General features: G+C 49.3%; 1 protein-coding gene across 5 annotated transcripts in view; it reads right to left on the bottom strand.

Annotated features, from left to right (window-relative positions):
- Window positions 1-19,932, bottom strand: part of APRT (adenine phosphoribosyltransferase) — a 260,035-nt gene that overhangs the window by 67,135 nt on the left and 172,968 nt on the right. For all 5 annotated transcript variants that reach the window (XM_069635821.1, XM_069635805.1, XM_069635839.1 and 2 more), the window contains exon 4: window positions 6,476-6,609. In XM_069635821.1, the coding sequence (XP_069491922.1) occupies window positions 6,476-6,609 (134 nt within the window). The remainder of the gene's footprint in view (window positions 1-6,475; window positions 6,610-19,932) is intronic.

Here is a 19,932-nt window from a genome sequence, read left to right as displayed (position 1 = left end):
TGGTGGCTGATCCTTCTGTGCCTTGAGAGTCCAGCTACACCTCACTGATGATGCCCAATGACACTGAAATATACCCTGGGTTCCACATGAACTTGTGCAGTAGGGATGCAACATACACATTCTGTATACACTGCCACTTTTAGAGTGGGAAGAACAAGTTACTTTCTTACCTGGTAACGTTCTTTCGATGGGATGGTCCAACGATGTATTCCATATCTATGACATGTAATACCACAGCTGTGCTGCTTCGGAAACTTTTTTCGGCGTCTGCGTCCTGCGTCGATGACGTCGATGCGCCGTCGTCGAGGACCTCCTCCGACGTCCGACGTCATCCGATGTGATAAGTAGGACGCACGTAGCCTCAGTAGTAGTTTTTTCCCCCAGAACGTGTGACATCAGTCAACTGCCAGTCAGTCACAAAGCCTTGCGGAACGTAAGCTGCAATCGCAAAAGAAATTCTGCAGCGGGGAAGGCAGGGAGGGAGCGATATGGAATACGTCGTCGGACCATCCCATCGAAGGAACGTTAGCAGGTAAGAAAGTAACTTGTTCTTCGAGGGGATTGGGTCCTCCGACGTATTCCATATCTATGACAGATTCCCAAAGCAGTACCAGAGCAAGGAGGAGGGAAAGAATTTAGAATCAAAATTTAGAATTGCCAATTAGATAGCAGAGCAAAGGACCGCCTTGCCAAAGGCCAGATCCTGTCCTCGGATGGAATCGAGGGAATAGTGACGTCCAAATGTATGTACTGAAGCCCAGGTGGCTGCATCACAGATGTTGCGAATAGGAACACCCCTCTGCAGGGCAGTAGATGCAGCCATACCCCTGGCAGAATGGGCCTGCAAGCCAGCCGGTGGGTCCTTACCCGCCAAGCGGTAACACTCTGAGATGGCCAAAATAATCCAGCGAGACAAAGTCTGTTTCGTCACAGCTTGCCCCAAACGCTTTCCAGCGTAACCAATAAAGAGTTGATCGTCCACTCTGACCCGGGACATGCGTGAAACATAAAAGCTTAAAGCTCTCCTAGGATCAAGCCTATGGAGCCTCTCCTCTTCCTTACCAGGATGCGGAGGAGGATAGAATGCCGGAAGAACAACCTTCTGGGCCAAATGAAATTCTGTCACTACCTTCGGGAGAAAAGAAGGACGAACTCTAAGGACAACCCTGTCCTTGTGAAATACAGTGAAGGGTGGCTTAACTGAAAGTGCCTGTAACTCACTCACTCTGCGAGCGCAAGCAACCACAACTAAAAACACAGTTTTCAGAGTTAACAGCCTCAAAGGGCAAGAATGTAAAGGCTCAAACGGAGCACCCATAAGAAACTTAAGAACAAGGTTTAAATCCCAAACGGGCACCAGGAAAGGTGATGGAGGGAACACATTAGTGAGCCCTTTCAGAAACTGTGAAATTAAAGGGATTTTAAAGTAAGAACACTCTTCAGACGAGCGCTTAAAGATGGACAGCGCCGCCAGGTAACCTTTAACGGTACCCACTTGCAAGCCCTTGTGGGCCAAAGAAAGTAAAAAGGACAGAACCATGGGGATGTCACATGCAAAAGGATCCCCATTCTGAACTCTGCACCAGTCGCAGAACTTACGCCAACGGCAACGGTACAGAGACTTTGTTGCCGGCCTTCCGGCCGAAAGCAACACCTCCATCACGTCTTCAGGGAGGTCCCAATCCTTATACCACAACCTTTCAGAAGCCAAGCGTGAAGGTTGAGGGATCTGACCTCTGGATGGAGAACCTGACCCACCTCCCGTGAGAGCAGATCGTCTTGGTAGGGAAGACGACGTGGAGGGCAGATGGACAAGTCGAGAAGGTCCGGGTACCACGTCCTCCGAGCCCACGCCGGAGCAATGAGGATCATCCGGGAACCGAACTTCCGTAACCTCCGCAGCACTTGCGGGATGTCGGGGACTGGAGGAAACGCGTACAGCAGCGGGAATGACCACTCCACCACGAACGCGTCTCCTAAGGCTCCTTTTGGAGGAAATTCCCGCGAGCAAAACCTTTCGCACTTCCGGTTGACACTGGAGGCGAAGAGATCCACTTGAGGGGTCCCCCAAAGGGCGAAGATCTCCAGGAGAATCTCCTGAGCCAACTCCCACTCGTGAGAGATCGTGCCCTGCCTGCTCAGAGCGTCCGCCGTCACGTTTTCGTCTCCGGCCAGATGAACTGCCGAGATCGAAACTTCCTGCTGGATGGCCCAGAACTCGAGCTGCATCGCCTCCCTGCACGAGGAAGTGACCATGCCCCCCCCTTTTTGTTGAGGTAGTGCATGGCCACTGTGTTGTCCGTCAGGATCAGGACACTGTTTCCTCGCACAGTCGGCAGAAAAGCCTTCAGGGCTAGCCTGACGGCCCTCAGCTCCAACAGATTGATATGGAGTCTGGACTCCGACGGAGACCAACGACCGCTGACTGTCAGCCCGTTGGCATGAGCTCCCCATCCCGTGAGGGATGCATCCGTCACGATCGGCACCTCCGGCCAGGAAAGCCAAAACGGAGCCCCCTTCATCAAGTTGCCTTCGACGGCCCACCAGAGAAGGTCCCGGGTGACCGAGGGCGGCACCTGAACCGGGTCCGACATCCTGCCGGAGGACTGCGACCATTGCATCTTGAGTGCCCACTGCAAAGATCTCATCCGCAGGCGAGCCTCTGGCACCAGAAGAATGCAGGATGCCATGAGGCCGAGCAACCTCAAGAACTCGAACGCTGGGAGCGTCTGGGCATGCTGAAACTTGTGCACCATCTGCTGAATGTGAAGAGCCCTCACCTGGGGAGGAAAACACTGCCCCAGGGAAGTGTCGAGCACTGCTCCGATGTACTGGAGCCGCTGTGTTGGCGTCAAATGGGACTTCTTTAAATTGAGGGAGAAGCCCAGCCTGTGAAGGGAGTGGCAGGTGATGGACAGATGATCCAGGACCTGCTCGGGAGAGCTCCCCCTGATCAACTAATCGTCCAGGTAGGGGTAGACGTGAATCCCCCCTTGCCTGAGATGCGCTGCCACCACTACCATGAGCTTGGTGAAAACCCTCGGGGCAGAGGTCAATCCGAACGGCAGGACCCGAAACTGAAAGTGCGAGTCGCCAACCCCGAACCTCAGGTACTTCTTGTGCTTGGGATGGATCGGCACATGGAAGTAAGCATCCTTGAGGTCGAGAGACACCAACCAGTCCTGAAGCTGAAGGGCCTGGAGGACTTGAGAGAGAGTAACCATTTTGAACTTGTCCTTCCTTAGGAGTTTGTTCAAACCGCGCAAGTCCATGAGGGGTCTCAATCCCCTGTCTTTCTTCGAAATCAAAAAATAAGGGGAATACCATCCCTTGTTCCTCTCCGCTACAGGCACCAGTTCTATGGTGCCTTTCTCCAGCAGGGCTTGAATTTCCTGCGCAAGGAGCGGATCCGGACTCTGCAAAGAGAGGTTCCCCGGTGGATTGTCGCGAGGCCTGTGCCGAAAGGGAAGACAGTAGCCGTGGGTTATGATCTCCAGAACCCACACATCTGAAGTAATGGCACGCCACTCTACAAGATGCTGCGCCAGCCTTCCCCCAACCGGCGAACCATGGGGCATGGCCTCATGACTGAGTGGTAGCGGCTGCGGTGTTACCTGAGGGCAAAGAGGCAACTGCCCGAGCGGCCTTGGCACCACGGGTACCCTGTCGTCCACTTCTGGTACCCCTGCGTTGGCCTCTTTGACTGCCAGCTCCTCTCGCTTTACTGAAGGACGAGTAATAGCGAAAGGAACCACCCCTCCATTGCTGTCCCCTAGGACGAAAAGGCGGAGGTTGGCGAACTGCAGCGCCCAACGACTTTGCTGCAGCTTTTGAGGTCTGCAACCTCTCAAGGTTCTCGTCAGCCTTGCTGCCAAAAAGGTGTTCACCGTCAAAGGGCATGTTGAGGAGCCAGGACTGCACATCAGGAGCAAACCCCGACTTCCGCAACCACGCAAACCTGCGTATCACGGTGCTCGCCGCCATGGACCTGCTGACGCATTCAGCCAAGTCCAAACCCGACTGAACGGACTCACACATGGCATCCTTACCATCCTGGACCATAGCAAGGAAACCATCCCGTTCGTCCCCTTCGGGAATATGTTCAGCCGCTAACGCAACACAGTTCCACAGAGTGTGTGTGAAACGAGACAAGGCACAAATGGAGTTGGCCGCCTGAAGCGCCATACCACCAGAAGAAAACACTTTCTTCGCCCAGCCATCAAAACGTTTGTCGTCCCTATCAGGAGGGATGGTAGGGTACGACGCCTGCTTTGCCAGGGCCGTGGCCATCTGCACCACCAAACTCTCCGGAGTGGGGTGCCTGGTCAAGTAGCAGGGGTCACTACTGGCCGGACGGTATTTTCGCGACAAGGACCTGCCCACCGCCGGGAGACTCTCCGGAGCAGTCCAAGCCGCCGCCACCCTTCTCTGTAAAGCCATATGGAACGGCAGTACCGGGTCAGTTGGGGGACCAACATCAAGGATGTCCGTGAGATCATCCTGCACAAACTCCCCTGGGGGAGCAGACCATCCCAAGTACTCAGAAACCCTAGCCATAAGGCGTCGGTACGAGGAATCGGCATGAGAGCCAGGCTCAGGCCTACAAAACTCGACCTCCGGAGAGGTGTCCAGTCCACTTGCATCATGCAGTGACTGCCTCAAATCGTCAAACTGACTATGGCCCGAGACAATTTCATCTGGAACCTGACTAGGAACCAGGCCATCAGAATCCTCATCCGCCTCTGAAATATATTCCAGGTGGCGAAAAGAAGGCATCCGAGAGTGCTTGCTCTTAACCAGAGCCTTCCTAGGGGGTTCCCTCGTGCCACGGGGAACCTCTGACACCCCGGCGTCGAGGGCGTCGAGAGAACAGGCATCGGCGCTGAGAGGATCGGCGCCGGCATCGAGAGAACAGGCATCGGCGCTGAGAGGATCGGCGTCGACGTCGAGTAAATCGGCGTCGACGTCAGATGCAGCACCGCCAGCATCAGCGGCGTCGACACAGTCCTCGAAGCCGGAGCTCCGAGCGTGTCCTTCGACGACCTGAGCGTCGACGGCTTCGACGACTTCCTCGGAGCCGGAGCCTCGAGAAAGCCTGTCAACGCCCTCGACGCCTCAGACGTCGATGTCTTCTTCGAAGACATCACAGGTGCACACGGTCTCGAACGCGTCGAGGACCGGGACCTGGAACGGGTACGTCGAGAACGAGTTCCCTTGTCCGAACGGGACCTCTCCCGTGACTCGTGCCGACCACTCTTGCGAGCGGTGTCTCTCGACCTCTCACGACCAACCCCACTCGGGGGCGCGGACGGCTTAGTACCCTGCAACTCAAGAATCGCCAGCATTTTCTTCCCGAAGGAAGCCCATTCCTCCGGCGTCGCACGGCTGGTGGGGTAAGCGACGTGCCGGGCAGAGTCCTCCGAAGAGGACCTGGAAGACGACCGGTGTCGGCGCTTCCGAGAATGCCTCGAAGAGGCTGAGGAGTGGCGAGACCGACTCCTAGAAGGAGACCCACGAGACTTCCGACGATGATGCGGAGAGTCTCCTCTCGAATCATCCGTCGAAAGCCCCGCAGACTTCGACTTCCGGGGCTTGGACACCCGACCTACCGACAACTTCTTCTTACGTTCACGTAAGGCTTTGGACGTGAGCGACTGGCAGTCGATACAGTCATCCGTGTCGTGGGCCTCCCCGAGGCACCAGAGGCAGGAGTCGTGCGTGTCCGTCACCGACATCTTGGACCCACACTACCCGCACTTCTTGAAGCCCGGACGCGGGGTCCAAGACGAAGTAGAAGACATCTTCACACGAAGGATATTCACAAAACGAACAGGTTCGAAGAACCGAGAAGAACAGAACTCCAAAGAGTCGAGGCGTTAACCGAGATTCACAAAGCAACACGTTCGCGGAAAAAACGGAACTGAGGCTACGGGCGTCGTGCGTCCTACTTATGACGTCGGAGGAGGTCCCCGACGACGGCGCATCGACGCAGGACGCAGACAAAAGTTTCCGAAGCAGCACAGCTGTGGTGATTACATGTCATAGATATGGAATACGTCGGAGGACCCAATCCCCTCGAACAAGCCTGTTTTGAATATGGTCTTTCCCCAGGCAGATCGAAAAACTATTTGTGGATGTTTGCAAAGAATAGTCTCAATGGTTATGATCAATTCAAACCCTTCCAGCCATCAACCTTCAGTTTTGCAAACAGAATCAGCCAACTGTAATGCATTTTCATCGGCAAGTAAAAGGCGGCATGGAATGTGTTATTGATAAATAATTAAAAACTGTTTTGATGTCAGTAAAATAACTCAGCAGCACTTATCACCTTTTTTGGTATTATGTAAACTACAAATGAGTGACAATAAAGCACAACGTTTAGCTCCTGACCAATATTTTGATATTGTGAAATCTTTACCTACAAAACTAGCAGAATGCACACCAGGAGGAAGTTTGAAAAGATATATACACATACCTTTCCATACTCAAGTGTATAAGACACATTCACGGTGGGACCCGGTAACTTCCCCTTTTTTCGTATCAGCACAAACCCAATTCCAAGTCTCTGGGCTAGTGACGGTCCAAACAAGAACCCTCGTGAGTCTAGACCTGAGGGAGAAAGAACACAATTTGGAAACATCTTTTTACAAAACAATTGAACAATTCAAAAGAGACAATGACAATCTGGCTCATCAACCACTGCCTCTTTCTTCAAAACACGTTTTTCTTTTTGAGCGTTTGCTGGATCAGATAACGCAGAAATCATCTTGTTTACTCAAGTTGTCACCCTACTTTTTGTGTTATGCATGCCCGGTCTTCTCTTTCACCTGTTATCTTCTTTAGGAATTCTTAAAAAGGTAGTTAATTCTCCTACCTGTTTCTGGTAAAAGCTATTTGCAAAGTGTTCTTCTCCTATCAGTAAGACCATCGTCAGTGGCTATCCCGGAGTGCTGTCTTGCAAAGATCTCGGTTTCCCGAGAACCATGTTCCGATATTGCATCACACAAACACATTGCCTACAAACGTTATGACATATGCATTGCAACAATTGCGTGTTTGCGCTACAGAAACATCAGCAAGACATTGTATGACAATGCATTACTTACCGTAAAAGCATTTCTGATGGTTGTATCTGCTTAGATTCACATGCTGTGCATAGGTCCGACATCCAGTGGTCACTGCGGAGTATTGCATTTTGTTTTTCGTAGTCAAAAAGGGGACGTCGACAAGGCGTGTCTGTAACACTATCCCTATAGTGACGTGCGTTGTACCCATAATCCCTCACGCGTTGAGGTCCCTCTGTTTGTATTTTTCTGCCCTGAGGGAGCCTTCTAGACGTGAGTGAGTACAGAAAAGAGAGAGATATAGAAAAGGATGTCTGTGTTCCTTCCATCCGAGCGGGGAGGAAGGGTGGGCGCATGTGAATCTAAGCAGATACAACCATCAGAAATGCTTTTACGGTAAGTAATGCATTGTCTTCTGATGTTTGTTAATCTGCTTAGAATCACATGCTGTGCATAGACTAGCGAGCAGTACCCGGAGTTGGAGGTGGGTTGTGAGAAGGAACAGTAGAGAAAAGATGTCTTAATACTGGCTGTCCCACCTGGGAATCAGATCTAGAGTGGGCATCTAGACAGTAGTGTTTTGTAAAGGTGTGTACAGAACTCCAGGTTGCCGCTTTGCAGATGGACTCAAGGGGAACATTTGCAATGAATGCTATGGATGCCCCAGTGCCTCGAGTAGAGTGTGCTCTTGGCTTGAAGGGTAGTTCTCTCTTAGCAAGAGTGTAACAGAGAGTGATGCATTGAACAATCCATCTAGATATAGTGGACTTTGAAACTGCATCTCCTTCTCTTCCTGCTGCCACCGAGACAAACAACTGGTTAGTCTTTCTCAGTGGTCTGGTTCTTTCCATGTAGAACATGACAGCTCTGCGTACATCTAGTGAATGCAGACCTTTTTCTCCCAAGCTGGAAGGGTTTTGAAAGAACGTTGGTAGTTCTATTGACTGGTTTACATGAAATTTAGAGATGAATTTTGGTGCAAACCTTGGGTGTGTGCGTAGAACCACCTTATCCTTGTGAAGTGTTACGAAGGGGTCTAGAACAGAAAGAGCCTGTAGTTCACTTACTCTCCTAATGGAGGTGATAGCTATTAGGAAAGCAGTCTTAAGAGTGAGGTCCTTAAGAGTTGCCTTGTGCATGGGTTCAAAGGGAGGGCCCAAGAGTCTAGAAAGTACCACATTTAAGTCCCATCCGGGAGCTGGGTTAGCTATCGGAGGGTGTATTCTCTTTACCCCCTCCATAAAGGCCTTGATAACTGGTATCTTCCACCACGACACTTTAAGTTGGGAAGTGGTGTATGCAGAAAGTGCCACTAGGTGGACTTTAATGGAATTGAATACTAGACCTGAATCCAGTAAATGGGTCAAGTACAGAACAATGTTCGTGGGAGAGCAATCCACTGGGTTGATGCTCTTACCTCTACACCAGATGACAAATCTTTTCCACTTGCTAGAATAGCAGTGGCGAGTATTAGGTTTTCTGGCTTCCCTGAGGATGTCCATACATCTCTGCGGGAGTTGAAGATGTCCAAATTCTATGATCTCAGGAGCCAGGCTGCTAAGTTCATGGTCTGAGGGCATGGATGCAGTGTCCTGCCCTTGTCCTGTGACAGCATTTTGTACGGGCAGGGAAGTCTCACTGGGGGAGATAGGGACATCTCCATCAAGTGAGCGAACCATGGCTGCCGGGCCCACATTGGGGCCACTAGTATCATGGTAACCTATTCCTGGTGCATCTTGTGCACTATCTTGTTGAGAAGGGGAGTCGGGGGGAAAAGCGTAAACAAATTTCCCTGACCATGGAATCGATAGACCGTTCCCCTTGGACTGGTTCTGGGGGTAACTGGAGGCGTAATCTTGGCATTGAGAGTTTTCCAGAGTTGCGAACAGGTCTATTTCTGGGAAACCCCACTGTGTGAAGACGTCGAAGACAATGTCTTCTTGTAACCGCCATTCGTACTCTACGGGCAGGGGGAAGTCTCTGCTGAGTTTGTCTGCTAGCAGATTGAGTTCCCCTGGTACATGTTGTGATAGTAGGAACATGTTGTGTTTGAGAGCCCACTTCCAGATATTCTGGGACAGCTTGGACAGTGCTGGAGAGTGAGTGCCCCCTTGCTTGTTGAGGTAGTACATGGCTGTGGTGCTGTCTGTGAGGGCCATCACTGTCTTCCCTTGTAGGTGTTCCTGAAAGGCTTTCAGTGCTTTGAACACCGCTAGTAGTTCCAGCAGGTTTATATGCTTGGATGCTAAGCTCGGAGTCCACTCTCCGTGAGCAGTCTGATGGGATAGGTGAGCCCCCCATCCTCTAAGGGATGCGTCTGTGGTTAGAGTGGCTTCCACTGCGGGTGTGGCAAAAGTTTTCCCTAATAACAGGTTTTCTTTTGTCCACCACCGTAGCGAGAGAACCAAGGCCTGCGAGACCACCACTAGATCGTCCCATTGTCCGCTGGCCTGACACCACTGGCTGTTAAGCCACTCTTGCATTGGGCGCATGCGCAGGCGCGCGTGAGGTACCAAATAAATACATGACGCCATCATCCCTAGCAAGCGCATTGCTTTGCGTACCGTCACCTCTCGACCTGCCACATAATGGGGGATCTGAAACAGCATGTTTTGGACCCTCTCGTTGGAGGGGAAGACGAGGCCGTCCTTTGTTCGAATTAGAGCCCCTAGGAATTGTTTGATTTGGCTGGGGTCTAAGCTGGACTTCTTTTCGTTGATGGAGAAGCCCAGTTGGAACAAAAGGTCTACAGTCTTTTGGGTATTGGAGAAGCATGTTTCGTAAGAATCCCCTGTTATGAGCCAGTCGTCGAGGTAAGGGTATACCGGGATGGATAACCTGCGCAGGTGGGCCGCTGCCACTGCCAGTACTTTCGTGAATACCCTTGGTGCAGATGCTATCCCGAAGGGTAGTACTCTGAACTGGTAGTGTTTGTTTTCTATCTTGAACCTGAGGTATTTTCTGTGCGCTGGCAACATTAAAATATGAAAGTATGCATCTTTCATGTCTAGTGTTGTCATGTAATCCCCTTGTGATAACAGTGGGATTACTTCCTGCAAGGTCACCATACGAAACTTTTGGGGTTTGACAAACTTGTTCGCTGGGCGCAGATCTAATACAGGGCGCATGGTTAAGTCCTTTTTGGGTACAAGGAAGTACACTGAATAAATACCTTCTGTTACCTGAGATAGGGGAACAGCCTCTATAGCTTCTTTTTTCAGTAGCTCTTCTACTTCTTGAAGAAGAATGGTGAGGTGTTCCTGTGTCATGCGTCGGTTCCTTGGGGGTCTGTACTTCGGGGAACCGTTGAATTCGATGCAGTATCCGTGGGCTATGGTGGATAATACCCAGCGGTCTGACGATATTCCCTCCCATGCTGAAAGGAACGATTTTAGCCGGCCCCCGACCGGTGATGCATCGGAGGGGACCCGAATCTTCGGGTCATTTGTTGTTATTGGGCGTGGAACCTTTGGGGCTGGAGCCGCGACCTCTTCCTCTGCCACGGCGTTGGCCTCTTTGACTGAACTGGGTGTTGTTACCCTGGTTAGAGGGCCAGTTGGTAGCAGAGTAAAATTGCTGTTGGTTTTGCTGCTGGCGTTGGCCACGAAAGGAGTGTCTATTGCCATAGCCGCGTCTGTTAGGGGGCCTAGAAATTTGGTCAAGAGTTTTGATGGTATCAAACTCTTTCTTCGCATGTTCTAGGGCCTCATCAACTGCTTTCCCAAACAGATGTGTTTGTTCTATGGGCTTATTTATCAGGGAAGCCTGTGTTTCCGCTTAAATCCCGAATTGCGGAGCCAGACATGGCGTTTGAGAAGTATTCCCTGAACCAGGGAACGGCCAGCCGTCTCTGCGGCATCTAAGGAGTTCTTTACGATGCCCTGGTTTACAAGAGTTCCCTCTGAGATTGTAGCTAACAGGCGTGAACGCAGGGGTTCTGGTGCGTCCTCTGCTTCGCTGCGCAGCTTGCTCCACTGTGCATCTGCGTATCTAGCTAGTTGGGAATTGTTATTTGCAATCCTAGTTGAAAAGGCCGCGGACGTCGTGATTCTCTTCCCCAGAGCATAGAGCTTTTTGCCCTCTTTGTCAGGTGGTGCCTCACTAGTGGATAGTGGTACCCCTGCTCTTTTTCTGGTATTAGTAACCACGAGGGAGTCCGGAATAGAATGGCCTCTGATGTACAAAGGGTCAGAGGACGAAGGGCTGAAGAGCTTTTCTATCCGCAGGTTGACCCCTCTGACTAAGGCAGGATTGGAAAGGGAAGGAGTTATTCTTCTCTTTATAGAAGCCAGGAGCGGAATAGACTGACTAACAGGGGCTTTTTCTTTAATAACTTTCTCTACAAAGTCTATGTCAGGAAGAGTCTCCCCTGTGTCTATTTCAAAAGGCGCTGCTGCCTTGCGCAATAGTGCATTAAGTGAAGGTTGGTCATCTATGGGAGATGTGTTTCCAATAGGTGAATCCTTGGGAGGAGAAGGGTGAAAGGCATCAGGGTCTGAGTGCACTGATGGGGATTGCCAAGGCTGCACTGATGGGGATTGCCACGGCTGCGAGGTAGCTGTATCTTCTTCGAAAGCTCCTGCACTAGTGTAAGGATCTTCTCCAAACCTTTGTTCCTCAAGTTCTTCCTCTCCACCCAAACATTCCTCATCTTCCTGGAGGCATTGCTCCTCTTCAGTGAGGTCATATACATCTGTAGAAGGGGGAAACAGCCTAGGAATCTTGACTCTAGGGTCATCCTGGGGCCATTCTCTTGGTCTTTTGGGTGTGGGTGGGTTTTGGTTTCCCAAAAACCTTTCCATTTTCTCCATACAAGAATGGAGTCTTTCAAGGGTCTTATGGGGGACCCCTGAATAGTCTAGAGAGGGGGAAATCAGTGTTTTCACCTTCAAAACACTTAGAACGCTCCCACAGCGTCGAAGAAAGGATTCCGTCGCCCTCTGAAAAGCCCTCCAGTATTTCAGAAGTGCCCTTAGATGAAGGGGGCAGTTCCTGGATACTCTTGTGCTTTTTCGGCGTTTCCATAGCTTTTTGTGCGGTATTCGACGTTTGTTTCGTCGTCCGCTTACGTTTGTCTTCGGAAACAATTCTTGCCAGGCTCTCGACAACAAGTTTGTCAGTAGAGGACTCTGGTGTCGACGTTGCCCGTGTTACGCGTTGTTCCTCGACGGCCGCTATATGGAGCGTTACGTCGGATGATTTTGGGGTAGCGCCTGTGTTTGATGAAAGCCCAATCGCTGGTCGCGGCTGCGTTTGCGGGTGGGGCTTGAGACCCTTACGGTCTGAGGTAGACGCCGGAGTGCCCTGCGTCCCCTTCGGCGCTGATGGATCCTTTGTCTTCGACGAAGAAGAGCCGTGGGTTGTGTGCTTAGGCCAATGGGGTCTGTGTGCATCCTTGTCGCCGGGGTGTTCATCCCCATAAGCAGGGCGTGAGCCGAGCCCGTCGGGGCCGGGGACGGACGTCGAGGAGCGCTCCTTCTGGGGGTTAATGACTTCCGTAACGGACGTCGAGTTATCACCCTCCTCGTCACTTTCTGTAACAGCGGCGGCGGGTGAGGAAACTGACTTCGACATAGCGTAGTCCGCCAACCTCTTAACTTTGCGTTCTTTAAGAGTTCTTGGTTTCAAGAGCTTACATGCCGCGCAGCTGTCCTCCTTATGATCGAGGGGCAAGCAACGATTACAGAGCTTGTGTTTGTCCTTCCAAGTGTATTTGCCCCTACAGCGTGGGCAAAACTTAAAAGGTGTCCTCTCCATAGCTGAGGCAATAATAACTGGTGATAACAACCCCAAGGGAAAGATAGGGGAGAAAGAAAGACATTCTCAAAGAGAAGATAAAGTTCGAACCCCCACTCTCCCTACTGTATGTTGGCCGGCGAGGCCAGGCCACGTGTTCGGCAGCGCCGAAGGATCTCCTCCGTCTCTTCCCCTCCGTCGAAAACTTGATCGTCGGAGAAACAGCTTCACAGCTAACGTCGAGGGGAGGGATCTTTAACAATATAATCAGTATAATTAAGGACCGAGGTCCGTAGTAAGTATTAGCAATGTCTCTCTAGGAGCTCCGCGTAAGGCGACCAGAAGCTGGGCGGAAAAAAACAATCTGAGGGACCTCGACGCGTGAGGGATTATGGGTACAACGCACGTCACTATAGGGATAGTGTTACAGACACGCCTTGTCGACGTCCCCTTTTCGACTACGAAAAACAAAATGCAATACTCAGCAGTGACCACTGGATGTCGGACCTATGCACAGCATGTGATTCTAAGCAGATTAACAAACATCAGAAAATCAATTACATAACAGCAGTTGTATGAATGGCTATCCCTTAATCCTTTAATTGCTGGGACGTCAATGCTTTCATATGGATTACAGGGCAGACATATACGTCTCAACCAGTTAACTGGAGTCTGCCTGAAAGCAATGCTGCACATGGCAAAATGCTTGGTTGCAGGATGGTGTTGTCTAAGCACTGTTGTGACGAGGTGGGAGGCAATGTGGTGTTCTGCTTTAAGCCAGGACAAGAAGTACACGTTCATTGAACACACTTTGGTTACATAGCCATTTATGCATCCAAAATACTCAAAGGCCTGTGAAGATTTAAAACAAAATAAATCTGTTCATTAGATAAAAAATGCATATGAAACTATTAAAAACAATAAAGAGAGAGTATGCATGGCATTAGAACTGTATTCTATAGGCAATAGCGTATTTTATGCTACTCACTCATCTATCTAAGGAACATGGGTAAAGGGCTACTGAGGAGGTGTTTAGGACTATTCCGTGAGCGCAAGACTATGAATTAAAATAATACACAATTGAAGTTCTTTGAGACTGTATGGGAAAATCAAGGATTATTTTCACATTGAGAGTTTTTTTCCCTCAGTTCCTTTAGTTACTCAAAATTCTCCTCACCTATGACGATACAATCATTGACAGACTCCCATTGAAAGAAGTTTACTCTCATTAGACTCTTGTGATCTTGTGACCGTACAACCCTAGGTCCCACTTTAAGAATCATCCAATGCAGATCATATTTCAAAGCGCCTCGGAGGGTTCATGTGTCGTAGGTTTGGGGACGTTGGTGATAATGAGGTTTCCCATGTTCTTTATAAAGTCAAACATTTTCTTATGGGGGCCATAAATCCTTTGGAATATACTACACTACCCTTCATAGGGCCAAGAGGATAAACAGGGATCTGAGGTTTCAGCGCGTTCTTATGATTAGGTGCTTGTGAGGTACTACTCATTGTAAGCTGGATCATATGAATTGGAAATTATTTTATTTTGGTTTCTATTGCCCATTTTCCATTTACAGCAGGTGTATCTTTTTCCCCCTGCAAATAGCATCAATGTGATTCACTGGTGGGTAGAATACTTTCCCCAGTTTGCTCCCCACACTTCTGTTTCATTAATTAAGTACTGTCTGGTGTCACAAATAACTCAACAAACTCTCCAACTGCGAGAGAAGGTTCACGGGTGATTTCCTTGGCAGTGCGCTAGGGCCGTCCCTCACTCGCTCGTCTAGTTTTAGTATTTCCCACCCTAAACCAGGCGCCCTGAGTTCTGGGCTAGTAAATTGGGACTACTGACCCCTACTGCCTAGTCTCCAGCTTCCTGTAAAGGGGAGACCTCCAGAACATTCTAAACTAGCCCTACAATAGCGATGTTGTTCATGCTAAAAGATGTTAGGGAATTTCCCTTTCAGACACTCTACCAGACTTAGTGTCCTTCCTCTCATGCACTGATGTTCCTCTCCCAGTCTCTGAATGGTATGCACCCTCTCTACTCTCCTACGTCCAACTTCCTCCCAACCTTTTCTCCATCTGCCTACGTCTTCCACCTCTGCCCCTCCCATGTCTCTCTCTGTCCTCTTACTTGCCTCTACCCTTCAATGGTCTAACTCCCTTCTCCACAATACTACTACTCAACCCCACCTTCTACTCAGTCACCCTACTTTTACTCTCACAAGCATTTTCCACTCACTCGCTAAACTCCCTGTAAGGGCGGCATGGCATAACAAGTAGACACTGACACAAGAGTTGTACCAAAACCTTGATTGTTAGATTCAAGGGGCTTGGAAAAACTCCTATTTGGCTCTATAACTAAGATGGGCGTAATCTCGGCCATCAAATAATAAAAAAAAACAGTCTTAGTCAACCAATAAAGGCCTATACTAACAAAAACCTAATGCCTGCCCTCACTCTAATACAAACTAATGTGACATAGGGATATGTATCTAAAAAAGGAAAAATCAATGGTGAAACGAAATGCCAGAATGGCAATGTAAATCAGTATTAAAGGCATGGTCTAGTAAAAAATGTTATTTAAAAAATAGTTAGTCAACATAAAAAAAAAAATACTAGCATTCTCTTTTTTAAAACTTCCTATGTAAAATTTTGAGCTATTCAAGCTCAAAATTCGCAAAAGCAAGCACATGGGCGCATCCATTTTGTGAAATGGATGCCCTCCTGTGCTGGCTTTTGCTTTTGCGGCATTAATGAAGGAAAAGCCAGCCAGCTGTAGTAAACAAAAGCTACCGCTGGGTGGCTTTCCCTTCATTAGTGCTGTACGCGGAGGACGGGGACGGGAGACCAGAGCAGGAAAGCTGCAGCTGAATCTCGGTAAGTGCTATTTATTTTTTTTTAAAATAAGCACTAGCTGCGGTTTTTTTTCTAAGTTTTCCGGGCTGGAGGAGCCCGGAAAACTTAGAAATAAAACCGCAGCTTTAAAAACATTGCATTTATGTTTGCGGTCGCTTTTGAAGCGACCGCAAACATAAATACAACGTTATTGTGTTGGAAAACGGTGTGGTTTTTCTTTCCAAGTTTCTCAGGCTCCTCCGGCTCAGAGGAGCCTGAGAAACTCGGAAAGAAAAACCGCAGCATTTTCCAACACAACCGCGTTGTGTTTCTGCCTGAATCTGCTTTCCCATTTGCGGCTCTCGGGCTCCCCACGGGGATACAAAGTATCTCTCTAGCCCGAGAGCCCCAAATGGGAAAGCAGATTCAGGCAGAAACAACGCGGCATTGCGGAAAACAACCGCGTTGTTTCTGCCTGAATCTGCTTTCCCATTTGGGGCTCTCGGGCTCCCCACGGGGATACAAAGTATCTCTCTAGCCCGAGAGCGCCAAATGGGAAAGCAGATTCAGGCAGAAACAACGCAGCATTGCGGAATTCCCATTTGGGGCTCTCGGGCTCCCCACGGGGATACAAAGTATCTCTCTAGCCCGAGAGCCCCAAATGGGAAAGCAGATTCAGGCAGAAACAACGCAGCATTGCGGAAAACAACCGCGTTGTTTCTGCCTGAATCAATTTTCCCATTTTGGGCTCTCGGGTTAGAGCCCCAAATGGGAAAGCAGATTCAGGCAGAAACAACGCAGCATTGCGGAAAGCAACCGCGTTGTTTCTGCCTGAATCTGCTTTCCCATTTGGGGCTCTCTGGCTCCCCACGGGGAGCCCGAGAGCCCCAAATGGGAAAGCAGATTTAGGCAGACACAACGCAGCATTTAGCATTTCCGATTTGGAGCTCTCGGGCTCCCCACAGGGAGCCCGAGAGCCCCAAATGGGAAATCAGCTGTAGGCAGAAACACTACGCGGCATGTAAACACAACCGCGTTGTGTTTCTGCCTGCTGTGGCTTTCACTTTGGGTCTCCGGTGCTCCCCTTCGGTTTTTCTTTCCGAGTTTCTCAGGCTCCTCCGAGCCGGAGGAGCCTGAGAAACTTGGAAAGAAAAACCGCAGCGTTTTCCAACACAATAACGTTGTATTTATATTTGTGGTCGCTTCAAAAGCGACCGCAAACATAAATACGTTTTTAAACCTGCGGTTTTATTTCTAAGTTTTCCGGGCTCCTCCAGCCCGGAAAACTTAGAAAAAAAAACGCAGCTAGTGCTTATTTTTAAAAAAAAATAAATAGCACTTACCGAGATTCAGCTGCAGATTTCCTGCTCTGGTCTCTGGTCCCTGTCCTCCGCGTACAGCACTAATGAAGGGAAAGCCACCCAGCGGTAGCTTTTGTTTACTTCAGCTGGCTGGCTTTTCCTTCATTAGTGCCGCAAAAGCAAAAGCCAGCACTGGAGGGCATCCATTTCACAAAATGGATGCGCCCATGTGCTTGCTTTTGCGAATTTTGAGCTTGAATAGCTCAAAATTTTACATAGGAAGTTTTAAAAAAGAGAATGCTAGTATTTTTTTTTATGTTGCCTATCTATTTTTTAAATAAAATGTTTTACTAGACCATGCCTTTAATTCTCATCCCCACATTGTACATCACTGGGTTAGATGGAACACTTGATGGATGAACACACTTTGGCTTGCAAACGCAGTTAGGAGGCTTGCTCTGCCCTCCAGAGCCTTCTTGGCCGTTCAGGTCTGAGTCACAAGTTCACAGGTTTAACATCTCGGATTCCCATCACCTAAGTCCAGGTCACCCTTACAAGCTACTACACAGTTTCAACAAAAAGTTTCCAAGTATAGTATTTGGTCGCAGTTCATTATAGGTTCCCCTAAATCAGGCTCAAACCTTTTCTCCTTGATGGGGTTCCCTTCCCCAAGCTTTCGTCACATTCCACACATGGGCTTCCCTCTGTTTTGTTCAAGCCACCTTACGTATTTTGATTTTGCAGTCAAAGACTTTTGAAACTGGGAACACTTTAACCCTCCTTTCTTTCGTTACTTCCACTTTACATATTTTCCTTCAGTTCCAATGTCTGTTGGAAAATGCACTTGCTACGCATGACTTGCTTTCATATCAAGTGCTCCTAGATCAAGTCTTTCAAACTTTTCTTTCATGCGGTTATGTGGTTACCTTCTTTCTCTCGCTTCCCGCTGCCTCTGCATCTTTAAAACATTTCACAGAGACTTTCTATTGGGCAATCTCACTTCACGTACCTCTGCTACTTTGTATTTTGTATTCACAGTTCTTAACAATGGATTCACTTTCTCTCACAGCTTATCGGCACTCGAATAACCTTCTTCCCTCGGATACTGTTGCAAGCATTTCAATTAAACACAGACCGGGTGTTCTCTGAAGCCCTCAACTCATCGGTCGTGTTAAGATGCTTTCCATCTTTCGCGCCTATGATGTAGGAGTCAAGGTTGTTACCACTGGCACTTTCTGCGCCTCCCCGACCTCACCCGGGAGGGTGGTTGATAACCTTGTAGCACTCAGAATACTCTTTCTCCCTTATAGCTGTGCTGTCGTGAGCAATCCTTACGGCCTTTTGGAAAAACTCTCTCGTCGGGGGGCAGAGGGGTTTCTGGCTTCCTGCCCCTTTGGTTCAACACCTCGGTTTGTCACTCTCCTTCGCCTGGTTCGCCATAGCGCTGGAGGAACTGCTCCTTCTCGTGCACTGCCTTGTTCAAAGTGTGTCTCAGTTTTCCACCTTTAAACCATGTGGGGAGAGTTAATAGGTATTAGATGTGCATGTCCAGTGCATTGCATGGGTGGTCATCCTTTCAACCTTAGACCTCCTGTTCCTCGGCTCTGTGTTTGTGTAGGAAAGGGGGCTGGGGAATATGAGAAGTTGGAATATCCTGTAAAATAGGATTGGATAGGTGTACTGGGAAAGGGGGGATACCGTGTCTCGCCGTCAGGTGTCCCTCCCCCACTCCCCGAGGACCCCTCACCCAGGTGAACACCCCACACTTGTCCATCCCCAGGGTCTGGATCCAAAGACGATGGCCGCGCCCTAGCCACCCGACTAAGGGATACCTGGGGTCTAGGCAGTGAAACACCCTCTGGTTTTTCACATCTCTAAAAGGCTTGTTCACTCACTTTACATGCACCCCCACCCTCACCACACGGTACCACTTGGTTTCAACAACCAATAACTCACCTTTTCTTCAATTCGTCTCCAATCTCTAGTCCACTATCCTTCCTTGCACTTGTCTCCTCTGACCTCACTGCAACAACCCACAACTTCTTGTTTCCTGTTGCTCATCTCATCTATCCTGTGCTTCTCCCATTGGTTACTGGCTCTGGCCACTCTTCCACAAACGTGAGGAGTTACAAACAAATTAAGTTAAAAATAGTGGGTTAAGCATTGCCCTTTTTCTCAGCGCAGGCCGACATGTGACAGCGATGGCAGCCCGCTTTACAAAGTGTCCGTGTTTGTGTTAGTGCACCTTGGCTCTGCTTCCCCCAAGTTAAGTAAAGTCTCTACCATGAACTGCTGTTCCATTATTAGTCCTTGTTGAAGGGGGTTTGGTGTGGCGCTCCTCTTACTGTGTGCAGCCATGTAAACGCTCCAGAGTCTCGTTCGCTGGTGCTCCAACCCTCTGTGGCTCAGATGGGTCTAGACCTTTGGCGTGGGGTGCTGATGGGTTATAATCTTGCAAGTGATCTCCTCACACTGCCTTGGTCCTGCCTCTAGGAAAGAAAAATAAAACTTGGCCAGCTTTTCTGGAAGAGGCATGGGGTAATGCAAGTTGACACTTTACATATATATGCAGGCACTTGGAAAAGGAGACAGGAATTGGGTCCCCCTCAACTACCACCATCCCCCTCTGGGGTAGGAATGGGCCTGGCTCCAACTCTGGCAGGTCTCCCACCTTGGTTGTGTGGGTTCCCGATGCCCTTGTGACAAGGTCAGATTACTGACTTTGTCACACTGGGAAGTTCGACTTGAAGTGGATCTTATCGGGAGGGTATTTCTGATTTGATTTGCCACATCTAATTCTTCCTTAAGTTTTGTAATTTGTTTTGTTTTGTTCTTGCACTAAAATCAAAATCTGAGAGTATGTTGGAACTTCTGACAGGTTGATTAAGGTGCGTCGTGAATATAGAGGTTTATGGTCTATCCATCAAATTCTTTGCATTGAGGGACATTTCCATCAAATTTTTTGCAACAAAAAAATGTGCATCAAA

The sequence above is a fragment of the Ambystoma mexicanum genome, chromosome 1q (assembly GCF_040938575.1).
Source record: "Ambystoma mexicanum isolate Mex_15411 chromosome 1q, UKY_AmexF1_1, whole genome shotgun sequence".
Classification (NCBI taxonomy): domain Eukaryota; kingdom Metazoa; phylum Chordata; class Amphibia; order Caudata; family Ambystomatidae; genus Ambystoma; species Ambystoma mexicanum.
This window is presented reverse-complemented; position numbering and strand designations above follow the sequence as displayed.